The sequence below is a fragment of the Rana temporaria genome, chromosome 4 (assembly GCF_905171775.1).
Source record: "Rana temporaria chromosome 4, aRanTem1.1, whole genome shotgun sequence".
NCBI lineage: Eukaryota > Metazoa > Chordata > Amphibia > Anura > Ranidae > Rana > Rana temporaria.
The window spans coordinates 414,883,889-414,899,380 of NC_053492.1; the positions used below are offsets into that span (position 1 = coordinate 414,883,889).

The following is a 15,492-nucleotide window of genomic DNA, read 5'->3' on the forward strand; positions in this document are numbered from 1 at the left end:
ATGGTGGAGCGCAAGCGTCACTTCCGGGATATCAAGCGGGTCAGGCATGCCCCCCACAAAATTGTCAAATTTAAAAGAGAAAGGGGAAGAGTGGAACTTCCCCTTTTGGGGAGAGTTCCACGTTAATACATGAATTACCTTGAATGTAAATTAAATTGGAAAAAAATGTATATTTACTGCAAATGCTGAATTAGAATATTCTATTTTTTCTTCTATTTCCTAATTTCATCATTCATCTTAGCATTAGAAATGCTGTAAGCAGTACTAAGCATGACCTGTATGTTGAATATGACAAAAATAAAAAATTAAACCGGTGTTAAGTAACACTGACAACATGAGGGTTCTTGAGGTTACAATAATACAGTGTGTGTGTGTATCTAATAAACTCTGTTCTATTTATTTTATGCCAATATAAACAATAGAAAAACTATTACGTATGTCTCGTGACCTTCTCAACTGAAATTAAATGCTTACATTTCCTTTCCAGTATTTATAGTAGAATTGGTTTACATTAAAGTCCGCCTCGGTGCCTTGTTAAAATACTTTAAAGCAATTGCTGTTATTACTCCACAGGAGAATGACTCAGGAACTCTGGACACTGTTGGAGCAATAGTTGTTGACCAAGATGGAAACGTAGCTGCTGCTGTCTCCAGTGGTGGACTAGCCATGAAACATCCTGGAAGAGTTGGCCAGGTGAATATCCTTTTATGTAGAATATGACTCATCTATTGTCTCTGCTTTAAGGAAAATGTCACCCTTAATTTGTATAATTCATTGAATCTCCTCCCCTTCCTACAACTATAGAAACAGCAGGCGTTAAATACCGAGGATCATTTGGTAACTGAGAGCTAGTAAATCGACTCTATTTTAGTTGCCAGTTAAAAAACAAACAAAATAACAAACCAAACCCCCCCCCCCCCAAAAAAAAAACTCTTATATATTGCTATCAATGTGAAGAGCTCATGGCAAGTAAAGTCAGTCAGTAAACGTCTAATACAATTCAGGCAAAAGAAATTGTGTTCTAAAGTCAAACCGGTCTCTCTATTTACATGACATGACCCATTTCATAAAATTCTGTTTTTATTTTTTTAGAAATGCTTCCTGTTTTCACAGTGGGCTTGGACTGGGTTGTTGCTTAAATACATAATCATTTGTGAAATTGGGGCCATTTAGATGATGGTGATACTGGCTACTATATAGACTCCACACCATACATGCCATGATGTAAGATTAGAGTTGGTAAGCACGTAGGCTGTTGAAATTACAAATAGTTTTTCATGCATTTCTTGCAAAAGGGACATCAATGCCCCATGAAAGCGAAATGCTGCTTAATTTTTAGCACAACACAATGTTACCACTCCTGTGCATAAATCACTGTGTGGTGCCTATTGTAATATTCATGGCAGGTGTTGAAAGGCGATTATGAGGTTTTAAAGATGCTGAATAAATGCCACTTAAACACAGGGTATTGATGCACATGTGAATGAGCCCTAAGACAAAGCATGTTTAAAATATTTTTTTTTTTTTAAAGAAGTATGGCAAAAGCTCCTTTTGGTCATACTTCTCCTGTGGGTCACAGGAGGGCACTTTGTTCCGCACTGCTGTGACCCAGTTTCAGCCAACAGCAGGCTAAAGTCTTCTGTCAACTGATATCATAGAGCTGTTTAAGCTCTGCAGGGATCCAAAAAATTTATATATTGTCAGGATCCACTCAGATGCCTATCCAGCAGCTCGCTCAGCCACTTGGAATGCCGCTGGGAGACAGGGCTCGTCGCTCCAATCCCCTCCACAGTGCAGCACACCGCTCTAAGCACTGACAGTCACTCTGTGCTCAGGGAAGAACTGAGTAATTAACGCTCTTTGATCACCCCGTTTTTGGTGAAGAACCAGTGGGGGATAGCTCCACCCTGGTGAATGTTTGTTTTTCGTTTTTTTTTTTTTTTTTTAAATCCTGCACTTCTCTTTTAAAATGTTAAAGCGGTTGTAAACCACTGAAGAAAAATAAATAACCTGTAAGATAACAGAATATTGTGCTAGTATGCCTCTCAGACTAGCATATTATGTAATTTTCACCCTAGAATGAAGCCCTTCCAGTGGTGATCCCTTCACCACTGAGACAGCTGATCTCTTCCTCTGGTGTTTCTTTGCGGGCTCTGGCGATGTAAGTGGCGAGAGCCGCAATGACGTCACTCCTGCACATGTGATTGGGAGCTGCCATTTTCGGCACGAGCACTGTCATCTGATGTCATCGGCTGCATGCACTTTGAATATCTCCTAAACTGTGCAAGTTTAGGAGAGATTCACAGAGCCTACAGGTAAGTTTTATTTTAGGCTTACCTGTAAGTACAAGTGGTGTAACGGAGTTTAGAACCACTTTTATATTCATATTGCTCTTGTTTTAAATGTCATTAGTGCTATTTTGGGAATGTTATTGTTGCTTATGATTGCAATTTTTATGTCTTAGGTAATAAGCCATGTCAAGGATGACATGGGTTTATGACAAGCTGTACTTAAAAAGAAACTGCAGTCTGCTCACATAATTTGTATTAAAAACATTGCCATTCTGAAGCTTCCCTCCAACCACTTTGTATATTATTTTATATATACTGTGATTCCGTACTTGCCAAATATGCTGCAGAAATCTCCCTCCACTGAGTCTGTCTGCAACCATTTCAACTATGGGCAGCTGCAGTTGCTGCCTGTTCACTTCCTAGATTTACCCAGAGGCACACCTCCAGCTCTGCATCTCTCATTGGCTCTCTTATGACTTATCCCCCTCCCTTCCTGGCAAACTCTCTCTCTCTCTGAGAGCTGTACATAATGTCCTAAGCCTAGGCTTTTTTCCAGACAAGAAACAGGAAGTGGCCCGTATAAGGTATTCACTAGCAGAAAAAAAAAAACGTTTTATTATCCAAAGTTAAAACAACAAGGGCAGAAGATTTAATAGATTTAAAAATGAAAAAATAACTGTAGTTCCACTTAAATGTGCTGCATAAGTGATATCTGGTGCTCTGTGTACAAAACTCCCTCTAGTGGCTCAATGTGTTTCTGTGCAATGCAACTTCACAAAATCTTGTTGTGGAGCTGATACCTGTTATTACTTTAAAAAATAACTTAAGCAGTTATGCTTTGAGGTGTTCCTACACACTGAAATGTTTATGTGCATTTGTAATTAACAACAGAAGAATTACACTAGGAAAGGCTGGTGATAAATAAGAACCAACAAAAACTTAAAAAATGTAATTATGACCTGCAGCTGTCTGACCATGGTTTTCTAATTTGCAACCAACCCATAGGCTCGGTTCACACTGGAACTGGCTGCAGATCGCACAGGAACGCTGTGTGTCCTCATTCTCAGGGACAAATCTGGGCCGAATCTGTGCCTGAATTCAGGGCCGTCTTAATAGCATCATGGGCAAAGAAATGCTCTGAGGCCCCTACAACGACAGTGCAGGTAAACAGACATCAAGTAGGTAGGAGGCAGACTGCCTCCCCTGTGTATCTATCACTCTCAGTGCCATCATTGGGCCCCCAATTTCGGGGCAGCATAGGCTCAAGGACCAGCTGCTTTGGGGAAAGTGCAGGGGCCCCCCATGCAGCTGGGGCCCCTGGGCAGTGCCCAGGTGTGCCCTCTCATTAACACAGCCCTGCCTGAATTTGTCCCTGAAACAGAGCCAAAAACACACAGCATTTTTGTGCAGTGCGCTCCGCAGCCGCCCTGGAGATGTGTGAACCGGCTCCATAGAGAGCCGGTCACATTCTCCTGCTATGCGAATTGGATGCAGGGAAACTTGCTTCCAATTCGCATAGTTGTGAACTCTGCCTTAAGCTTGAGGTAATCTAAAACGGGTAAAAAAAAAAGTCTAAATTGGAATTTAAAGCAACTAGCATGCACATATAGATGCCCACCTACCACCTCTGCTGATCTGTAGGGGTCTCAAAACCTGGAGTACTATGTAATGCAAGTTATCCACCAAGGTTTCTGGTTACTGTTCCCACCTCCACCAACCTATATGCTTAATTATCGGTAAAGCGGACCCAGCCAGCATCATGCATATTTTTGCATGTGTAGCACATACAGTTATTTATTACCTCTTACGTTGATCATAGCACACCTTTCATGACATTGAGGTTGATTTACTAAAGGCAAATATACTTTGCACTGCAAGTGCACTTTAGTGCAGTTAGCTTTAGATTTGAGGGGAAGCTCGGCTGCTTTCTAGCATGTGCGGGCAAAAAATGCAGTTTTTTATTTTCCTTGCATGTTCCCCTCAGAACTAGAGGATTATGCCTTTGTCTTGCAGGTTTATTTTTTTCATCTGGGTTTACAACCACTTTAATGATAGAAAATGCAACACGTAATGTTAATTATTATATATAACTTGAAGTGTAAATTAGCACGTTTGCAGTGTTCTCTGTGCAGCATTTATAGCAGTTTACTTGTCAGTTTCAGTTATTATTGAGAGACTCCTAATAGTATAGTGTTTTCTTTCATTTGATCCATATTCCAATGCCTGATGGTAAATGCAGTTTGTTTTTAGTCATTTAATTATGTCTAGTCCTTTCTAGATTACTGCCAGGGGTTTGTGATAGCTCCATACTGGCACTCTGATCTCCAAATGTAATCTGATATTTCTTTGCTGAGGTAATGTGCAGGGCGCTTGTTAGATTGAGGGCCACTTGTGTGGTCCCTGGAAATATTCACTCTAAAATTGTTCTCAGGTGCAGTATTGTATAATTTATAATGGGTAAAAATGGCAGAATAGGTTAAATGTTCAAAGAGATAAAGAAAATATAGTAATTACAATTAATGAAGAGAACAGCTGTGGTATGACTTGTCAGATGTCAGTGCTGTTTTGCTAGCCAACAGTAGACAAGCAATTGAGTTGCTTTACAGAACTCTTAGGCCGCGTACACACGGTCGGTCAAAACCGATGAAAACGGACTGAAGGTCCATTTCATCGGTCCAAACCGACCCATCGGTCAGTTATCCTTCGGTCCAAAAATTTAGAACTTGCTTTAAAATTCAACCGATGGACGCCTAACTGATGGGTCAAACCAATGGTTAGTACGCAAAAGCATCGGTTAAAAACCTGTGCATGCTCAGAATCAAGTCGACGCATGCTTGTAAGCATTGAACTTAATTTTTCTCTGCACGTCGTCGTGTTTTACGTCACCGCGTTGGACTCGATCGTTTTTTTAACTGATGGTGTGTAGGCACATCAGACCATCAGTCAGCTTCATCGGTTAACCGATGAGAAAGGTCCTTAGGACCGTTCTCATCGGATGGACTGATCGTGTGTACAGGGCCTTAGATGTCCTGTGCCTTAGGTTTAAAGTAGTAGTTAAAAGAGAAGTACTGGTATGTTTTTTATTTATTTTTTTTCCCCATCATACTTGCCTAAGTGGATGCAGCATTGGTCCGATGCTGCAGCTAGCCCCCGGCGCCTCTGCACTGAAAACCGAGTGATCGAACACCGCCTATGGCTCGGTTCTCACAGCTCCCCTGTCATTTAGCAACTCTCCACTCTGCCCCCTGCTCTCACTGGAGTGCTGAGCTGTGGAGGGGCGGGGAGCAGCCATTTCAGGCTCTCAGCAGCTTGCTGAGAGGCTGAGACAGGCATCAGTCCAGGCCCCTAGCGGATCCAGACTTTATTGTCAGGATGACACGGTGCCTGGACTGGTTCCAGGGACATCAGCAGAGAGCGGACTTCAGCCCTCTCTTTGCTGAAAACCAGTCACAGGAGTGCAAAACGAATTGCACTCCTGTGACGCATAAGAGAAGCCCAGCCAAATGAGCTCAGGCTGGACTTTTAAAGCCTTTAATTTTTTTATTTTAACAGTGCATTGGACAGTACCATCAGTGCATGAATTGCTCAGTCACAAGGTCAAGCTGTCAACATCAATAATATGTAATCGATAGCACAGGTGCTGTTGGCTACACATTTTTGGTAGTGACATGTCAGCCTGCAGTGGCCAATAGGCTGCATTAATGCTTGTATACACATAAACATTACACATACTTTACTTGTGTACAGTGCCCAGACAACTTAAATGAAGAATCTTGCTGCCAGCAAGATTCTGTACTTTACACTGCCAAAATCAGTATACATGCCAGATTGAGCCTTACAAGCTAATGCAGGTGGCAGTCTTAAGATCCATACACGCGATCGGATTTTCCGACAACAATGGTCTGGCGGATGTATTTTATCGGACAATCCGACCATCTGTATGCTCCATCGGACAACTGTTGTCGGAATTTCCAACAACAAATGTTCGCTGTGCAAATTTTCCGACAAAACATTTGTTCCGTCGGATCATCCGATCCTGTGTACACAAATCCATTGGACTAAAATCCAAAGTACAAACGAGCATTCTCCGAACCAATGCTAAACGTCAGCCAACAATAGCAGAAGTTGCACAAAGTGTGGCGGCAAAGAGCTGAAAAATCCACGTGGTTTGGTGAATGTTGGCTGAAAATGTTCTGCCGTGTGTCGCCATACCAAGTTCATGGGCAACGCCCCTTCGGACAATAATCCACGGAAAAGTCAGATGGAAGTCCGATCGTGTGTACGAGGCTTAAGTGGAAATCAAATTCAAAACTTAAAAGACGCAAAGCAATAGTGCTAACCAGCATTCTGCCAATTAAACTAATTGTAATACTTTTTAATTGTTGAAATTAATTGTTTGTGTGGTGAAAAAAAAAATTGTCCATTTTAGAAATCAGACTAAAAGTTAGTGGATATTTATTTATGTATTCTAATAGATGAAGTAAGATTATAATCTGAGGCAGATATAAAAACAAACCCCTTTTTCTGTTGAATTCTTTGTAATTAGGATAAAGGGTAAAGTGAAATTGCTGTCCCCTGGAGACAGTTTCCAAGATTCAATATTAAATATCGGTAGATTGCAGCTGCTGACCTATTATGCTGGCATATTTTAGGGTAATTTAGCCCAATTTCTTATTGAAGGGAGTACAGACTTTGCTCTTTCTAGGTGCCATGATATGAGACTTTTTCCCCATTTATCTATTAAATCGTTTCTTTAGTGGCTAAACAGATACATTTTGCTTTTGTACTTATAGTATACAGAAGAAATTGTAAGATACTTTTATGTATTTTTGCAGTCTTAAAGCAAAATCATACAAAATGGAATCTACTAGTAAAAGAACACTCTCATTATACCCCAAATCATCATTACCTCTCTACCCTTATCACTCATTGCACTTCTATACCGAAACAATTGACCCCTTTTGAAAATTGGTGCAGGTTGAACCCACACTCTAAAGGCCTAGTGTCTGCTCTATACGTGTTCTTTTACAAACTCCCTAGGTCCACATAAACTTGCCTACATGGAAAAATGGGAACATGATCTTGGATGTACAGGAATGGGAATCTATATGGCTAGCTACCTCTAAATCAGAGATATGCAATTAGCGGACCTCCAGCTGTTGCAAAACTACAGGTCCCATGAGGCATAGCAAGACTCTGACAGACAAAAGCATGACACCCAGAGGCAGAGGCATGATGGGACTTGTAGTTTTGCAACAGCTGGAGGCCCGTTAATTGTATATCGCTGCTCTAAATTTACAATTATTATACTTGCTCAAGAAAATGCTTATAAATTCATGTCTCGTTGGTACATGACCCCAGGTCGCGTATCTACATTTAATCCTGATACTTCACCTCATTGCCTCCGAGGCTGTACTGACCATGGTACTATATTACATATTTGGAGGACATGTTCTGTAGCTTCTTGTTTCTGGACCAAGATTTATGATCTATTATGTTCTATTCTTGATATCACTCTCACGCTCGTTAAAAACTCTTGGGCTGCTCTCCTAAACCAACCTATTCTAGATTTGAGCTGGTGGGATTTGTTTTCTTGGCGGCACGACAATCATTAGCCAAAGCATGGAAACAGAAATCAATACCCTTCTCTGAAGTCAAACACGCCTCTTAGGTACTATGGTTCACAAAAAATGTACCTCTATCCTCACCGATAACCACACTAAATTCTTAAAACTATGGGAACCGTGGCTTGATTATATCAAATACAGTACTTTAATATTGATCTTTTCCTACTTTCTCTATGATTCATTCCAACTACTACTGTCTACACCACTATTGGTTCCACATGGGATTACAGCCTTCTTGTTACCAACCCCTCCCTGCTCCCTCTTTTCTCTCCACTACTTTCTTTTTATTCATTTCCTTGTATATTTTTTATGATCCTAATTATTCTGACCTCAACGACATAGATCTTTTCTATTCAATTAAAAAATGTTCACTTTCTAATACAGGGAGTGCAGAATTATTAGGCAAGTTGTATTTTTGAGGATTAATTTTATTATTGAACAACCATGTTCTCAATGAACCCAAAAAACTCATTAATATCTAAGCTGAATATTTTTGGAAGTAGTTTTTAGTTTGTTTTTAGTTTTAGCTATTTTAGGGGGATATCTGTGTGTGCAGGTGACTATTACTGTGCATAATTATTAGGCAACTTAACAAAAAAAAATATATACCCATTTCAATTATTTATTTTTACCAGTGAAACCAATATAACATCTCAACATTCACAAATATACATTTCTGACATTCAAAAACAAAACAAAAACAAATCAGTGACCAATATAGCCACCCTTCTTTGCAAGGACACTCAAAAGCCTGCCATCCATGGATTCTGTCAGTGTTTTGATCTGTTCACCATCAACATTGCGTGCAGCAGCAACCACAGCCTCCCAGACACTGTTCAGAGAGGTGTACTGTTTTCCCTCCTTGTAAATCTCACATTTGATGATGGACCACAGGTTCTCAATGGGGTTCAGATCAGGTGAACAAGGAGGCCATGTAATTAGTTTTTCTTCTTTTATACCCTTTCTTGCCAGCCACGCTGTGGAGTACTTGGACGCGTGTGATGGAGCATTGTCCTACATGAAAATCATGTTTTTCTTGAAGGATGCAGACTTCTTCCTGTACCACTGCTTGAAGAAGGTGTCTTCCAGAAACTGGCAGTAGGACTGGGAGTTAAGCTTGACTCCATCCTCAACCCGAAAAGGCCCCACAAGCTCATCTTTGATGATACCAGCCCAAACCAGTACTCCACCTCCACCTTGCTGGCGTCTGAGTCGGACTGGAGCTCTCTCTCTGCCCTTTACCAATCCAGCCACGGGCCCATCCATCTGGCCCATCAAGACTCACTCTCATTTCATCAGTCCATAAAACCTTAGAAAAATCAGTCTTGAGATATTTCTTGGCCCAGTCTTGACGTTTCAGCTTGTGTGTCTTGTTCAGTGGTGGTCGTCTTTCAGCCTTTCTTACCTTGACCATGTCTCTGAGTATTGCACACCTTGTGCTTTTGGGCACTCCAGTGATGTTGCAGCTCTGAAATATGGCCTAACTGGTGGCAAGTGGCATCTTGGCAGCTGCACGCTTGACTTTTCTCAGTTCATGGGCAGTTATTTTGCGCCTTGGTTTTTCCACACGCTTCTTGCGACCCTGTTGACTATTTTGAATGAAACGCTTGATTGTTCGATGATCACGCTTCAGAAGCTTTGCAATTTTAAGAGTGCTGCATCCCTCTGCAAGATATCTCACTATTTTTGACTTTTCTGAGCCTGTCAAGTCCTTCTTTTGACCCATTTTGCCAAAGGAAAGGAAGTTGACTAATAATTATGCACACCTGATATAGGGTGTTGATGTCATTAGACCACACACCTTCTCATTACAGAGATGCACATCACCTAATATGCTTAATTGGTAGTAGGCTTTCGAGCCTATACAGCTTGGAGTAAGACGACATGCATAAAGAGGATGATGTGGTCAAAATACCCATTTCTTTATCGTACATCACGGGACACAGAGCGGCATATTCATTACTATGTGGGTTATATGGAGTACCTTCAGGTGATGGACACTGGCAATCTCAAACAGGAAGTCCCCTCCCTATATAACCCCCTCCCATAGGAGGAGTACCTGAGTTTTTTCGCCAGTGTCTTAGGTGTTGGTCATGGAATAGCTTTGCCTCCACATCCTTGGGATCAAGGCAGGCTAACCGGATCTGTCCAAAGTGCCTCAGTGCCAAAGTGGACAGTACCCGGGCCCCCAAGCCGAGGGGTTTTGCCTATAACGCTTCTCTCTTTAGAGAGCTGGACCCTGGGCCCAGGACTTAGAGCCTTTTTTGTTAAAGTGCCTAAAGTAACCTGTTTGCCAGGGTGCTGTATAGGTCCAGGACAGTGGGTTCCTTCCAGGACCCCAGGGCCTGAAGGTCTAGTACGCTACCCACGGAGATGGGTGAAGGTTGGACCGCTTGCTGTGCAAGGTCCTGCGGCATGGAGCAGGTAAGAGGGGGGGCCTGCGGGACTTGGTTCGACAGCGGGCCCTCCAGGGATCTATGGGGAGGTTAGCCTGTGTATGCTCTGGCATTGGCAGTTGGGGCCACTATGTCTAAGAAAGACAGGATGGTCTGGGTATTTTACCCCCCAAATATTGGATTCCCTGGTCTGTTTGCAGGTAACCATCTGGCTGCGCGCTAGGTGGGTAAAGGAGGGGCTGTGGGCCTATACCTTTCCCAGAACTTAAGTGTTAACTTACCAAGAGTTCCTACCTGGCTGGGTGTCAGGCCGCAGGCAGCTGAAGATCTAGGCCGCTCTGTGTCCGGTAAAGGGATGCTTCAGAAACGCTCTCCTCTGGGCTGTAGCATGTATCCTGCATAGCAGGACTCCTGGTGTCTTCCAGCATGGCCCCCCCCTGATAGCGGTCGCGCGTGCGCGCACGAGAATATAGCAAAATTTTGCGCCGTTTCGGAGGGGGGGGGGGGGGGGGCGGGGACGTCAGGTTCATAGGAGGAAGGGGCGTCCCTTCCTCTGTGATGTACAGCTCATTCAATCTGAGCTTGGACAGGAGGACACAGAGCGGCAGCGCTGCGGCTGAGGAACAGTGACACCCGGTGGCGCAAGCGAGTATTGCAGTTCTGGAATTCAGAACTAGCTTAATTTTGTCCAGCCTAAAAAATCCTTATGGCAGCAGGTGGATACTAGCAATTTTTTTTGTGGGGGACAGTGTGCTTAAAAAAAAAAAAAAAAAAGAGAATATATATATATAATTGAAAAAAAAAAAACTTTTCTTTGAAAAAAAAAAAAAAAAAGGAAAAGGAAAAAGCACTGACTGGATTCCCCACCAGGTTTTTGGTCATCAGTAGTACTGCTGTTCCCTAAACCACATATATTATCCCCTAATTACAACAGTTAGTTGTTGTATACGGGGGTACCTCGGTATTGTACCATGGCTCCCAAAGGCTCGGGATCAAAAGGGGCAAAAGGGGTCAAAAAACCAAAGGGTTCCCCCTCGGATTCTGAGGATACGAGTCAAGCTATGCCGGTACTCTCCCCACCTGTCAACCCAGTGGTGGGTGCCTTGGTTGAGCCAGTAGGGGGGTCTGGTGCTGAGGCTGGCCCAGATCCACCCAACCCTGTGTTTATCACAGAGGAGATGCTAGCCGTCTCCCTAGGAGGGCTAGAGGAAAGATTGGCAGCTATGATCACCAGATCCATGCCAGGCAAGAAGCGGACTAGATCCCCTTCGCCTAAGTGTGTATCCTCGGATAATGAGGTTCTCTCCCCGGAGGAGTTAGAAGATCAGGAGGATCAATTGGACCAGAACCTAGAGGGTTCAGAGATTGAGGAATCTACTGTAGAGGAACCATTTTCAGCCTCCCAAGCGGAGAGTTTATGGATACAGTATTTGACAGACATGGTCCGCTCGGCCTTTAAGATGCCCTTACCAGAGCCTCAGCTTCCGGAGGTTTCCTCTTTGGGATCCTTAAAAGCGCCCTTGAGCAACGCAGTTTTTCCGGTCCATCCTCTGTTAGAGGAGTTAATCTTCCAGGATTGGGTACGGCCGGACAGAGTTTTTCTGCCGCCTAAAAGATTCTCTATTATCTACCCTATGGAGGAGAAATTTGCCAAAAAATTGGCGCTCCCAGCCGTGGACGCAGCCATCTCCTGTGTGAATAAATCATTAACTTGCCCGGTGGAAAACATACAAATGTTTAAAGACCCGGTGGATAAACGTTTAGAATCACTTTTGAAAGCCTCCTTTGCTACGGCAGGAGCAGTGGTACAGCCAGCGGTGGCTGCTATCGGGGTCTGTCAGGCTTTAAAGGACCAGACAAAGCAGATGCTTAAAGACATTCCTGCCCAGCAGGCAGAGGAGTTATCTGATATTCCCAGAGCTTTGTGCTTTGAGGTAGATGCTATAAAGGACTCCATCCAACAGGCGTCTCGTCTGTCTCTATGTTTGGTGCATATGAGGAGGCTCTTATGGTTAAAGAACTGGGCGGCCGAACCACCATGCAAGAAAATGCTGGCGGGGTTCCCCTTCCATGGAGGGCGACTCTTTGGAGAAGATCTGGATAAATACATTCAGACTATTTCAAGTGGCAAAAGTACCCTTCTACCAGTAAAAAAGAAGTTCCGGGGGCCTGCCTTTAAAAGGCAGCTTTCCCCTATGCCGAGTACCTCAAATTCCAGGCAGTATCGACGGCCTCCTGCGCAATCTAACTTTAACAATAAGTCGCAGGGACAGGCCCCTGGGGGCAAGAAGCCATGGTATCGCAAACCAACAAAGCCAGCCCCTAAGTCGGCTTTATGAAGGGGCGCCCCCACTCACTCGAGTGGGGGGAAGGCTTCGTCTGTTTGCAGAGGTTTGGGAAGCCAACATCCCCGACAAATGGGTCCAGTCATCTGTGGCCACAGGCTACAGATTAGAGTTTCAAAAGTTTCCTCCACCTCATTTCCTGGAATCAAGGGTTCCGAACGATCCAGCAAAAAAGGCCTTGCTGCTAGCGGCATTGGATCGTCTGCTTCGCCAGGGCGTGATAGTAGAGGTACCAGCCCAAGAGAAAGGGCTAGGTTTCTACTCCAATCTGTTTGTCATACCAAAACCCAACGGCGATGTCAGACCAATTTTGGACCTAAAGAGTCTAAACGTTTACCTAAAGGTCCAGTCATTTCGGATGGAATCCGTTCGGTCAGCAGCCGCCGCGCTCCAGAAGGACGACTTTCTGGCGTCTATAGACATAAAGGACGCTTACCTTCATATACCGATCTTTCAGCCACATCAAAGATTTTTACGCTTCACGGTGGCCCAGCGTCACTTCCAATTTGTGGCGCTCCCTTTCGGGCTGGCTACGGCCCCCCGGGTATTCACGAAGGTCCTGGCTCCAATTCTAGCCAATCTAAGAATCCAAGGGGTCACGGTCCTAGCATACTTGGACGACCTCTTAATCATAGATCACTCGGCTCCTTGCGTGGAGCGAGCAGTAGCCCTCACGGTTCAGTACCTGGAGAGGTTCGGTTGGATCCTAAACCGAGAAAAATCAGCATTTCAACCCTCAAAACAGTTGGAATATCTCGGCATGAGGTTAGACACAGCTCAGCAGAAGGTATTTTTGCCCCTGGTAAAGGTCAAAGCTATCAAAGAATTGATTCGATTGGTTCTAAGCAAAAGAGAGCCAACCGTTCGCCTATGTATGCGTTTACTAGGCAAGCTAGTGGCCACGTTCGAGGCGGTACCTTACGCACAGAGCCATACTCGCGTCCTACAGGCAGCCATTCTAACAGCTTGGAACAAGAAGGCCCAGGCCTTGGAGTTTCCGTTAACTCTATCATCAAGAGTCCGGCAAAGTCTGGGCTGGTGGTTAAACCCTCAGAATCTGCTAAAGGGAAAATCTTTCTCCCCCCTAGCCTGGAAGATAGTGACCACAGATGCCAGCCTGAAAGGCTGGGGAGCGGTCTTGGATGGTAGCACTCGCCAAGGTACTTGGGCAGAGGCGGACAAGCAGCTGCCCATCAATATCCTGGAGCTCAGAGCTGCTCGGCTAGCCCTCGAGGCTTGGACAACCAAATTGCAGGGGTCCCCGGTGAGGATACAATCAGACAATGCCACAGCTGTGGCATATATAAACCACCAAGGGGGAACCAGGAGTCGCGCCGCTCAAAGAGAAGTGAGCTTAATTTTTTTATGGGCAGAAGCTTATGTACCCTGCATATCGGCAATATTCATTCCCGGAGTGGACAACCTGCAGGCGGACTTCCTAAGTCGCCAAACTCTGTCGCCAGGGGAATGGTCTCTACATCCCCAGGTCTTTCGGACAATCTGTCAGAAGTGGGGTGTGCCAGACGTGGATATCATGGCATCAAGGTTCAACAAGAAACTAGACAGGTTCATATCCCGGACAAGGGACCCGATGGCCTGCGGAACCGATGCGTTGGTGTGCCCTTGGCATCAGTTCAAACTTCTGTATGCCTTTCCCCCGCTACAGTTACTACCCCGCCTGTTGCGCAGGATCAGGGTGGAGCACAAACCAGTCATCCTGGTAGCTCCAGCATGGCATGGTACTCACTAATCCTAAAGATGGCAGTGGGAGACCCTTGGACGCTTCCTCTACGGCCAGACCTACTCTCACAAGGCCCGATCCTCCACCCTGCATTACGGCGTCTAAATTTGACGGCCTGGCGGCTGAATCCCTGAGTCTCAGGGGTAGAGGGCTGTCTAGGCAGGTAATCTCTACCCTGATCAGGGCTAGAAAGCCGGTCTCCAGGGTGATTTATTACAGGGTCTGGAAGACCTACGTAGGCTGGTGTGAGTCCAAGAAATGGCTTTCCCGCAGGTATACCATTGATCGAGTGGTTAAGTTTTCTCCAGCTAGGAGTGGATAAAGGCCTGGCATTAAGCACAATCAAAGGGCAGATTTCAGCTTTGTCAGGGTGGTTTCAACGGCCGCTGGCCATCCACTCGCTGGTTAAGACCTTCATGTAGGAGGTCTTGCATATTATTCCTCCAGTTAAATCCCCGCTTTGTCCGTGGGATTTAAATCGTGGTCTGTCAAGTTTACAGAAACAACCTTTTGAGCCACCCACTCGCTGGTTAAGACCTTCATTCAGGAGGCCTTGCGTATTAATCCTCCAGTTAAATCCCCGCTTTGTCCGTGGGATTTAAATCGTGTTCTGTCAAGTGTACAGAAACAACCTTTTGAGCCGTTGGCTTAAATTCCTTTGGTTTCACTGACAAGGAAGTCAGTATTTTTGGTCGCCATAGTTTCCGCCAGAAGAGTATCGGAGCTGGCAGCCTTATCCTGTAAGGAACCATATCTTATTTTTGCATAAGGACAGGGTCGTTTTTCCGCCCTCATCCTTCCTTCCTACCAAAGGTTATATCCAGTTTTCATCTAAACCAGGATTTGGTATTACCATCCTTCTTTCCTAAACCTACTTCCGGAAAGGAAGGGTTGCTGCATACCTTGGATATTGTCAGGGCCATGAAGGCCTATCTTAATGCTACAGAGAAGATTTGAAAAACAGAGGTGTTGTTCATTTTGCCCGATGGGCCCAGGAGAGGGCAGGCAGCTGCAAAATCCACCATCTCGAGGTGGATTAAACAGTTAAACACTCAGGCCTACGGCTTGAAGAGGTTGACTCCTCCTTTGTCA

General features: G+C 44.5%; 1 protein-coding gene across 4 annotated transcripts in view; it reads left to right on the forward strand.

Annotated features, from left to right (window-relative positions):
• Positions 1–15,492, forward strand: part of TASP1 (taspase 1) — a 167,848-nt gene that overhangs the window by 63,696 nt on the left and 88,660 nt on the right. For all 4 annotated transcript variants that reach the window (XR_005748753.1, XM_040351287.1, XM_040351285.1 and 1 more), the window contains one exon: positions 574–693. Coding sequence is in view for 3 of the 4 variants with exons in the window: in XM_040351287.1 (XP_040207221.1) it covers positions 574–693 (120 nt within the window). In the remaining variant the exon portion in view is untranslated. The remainder of the gene's footprint in view (positions 1–573; positions 694–15,492) is intronic.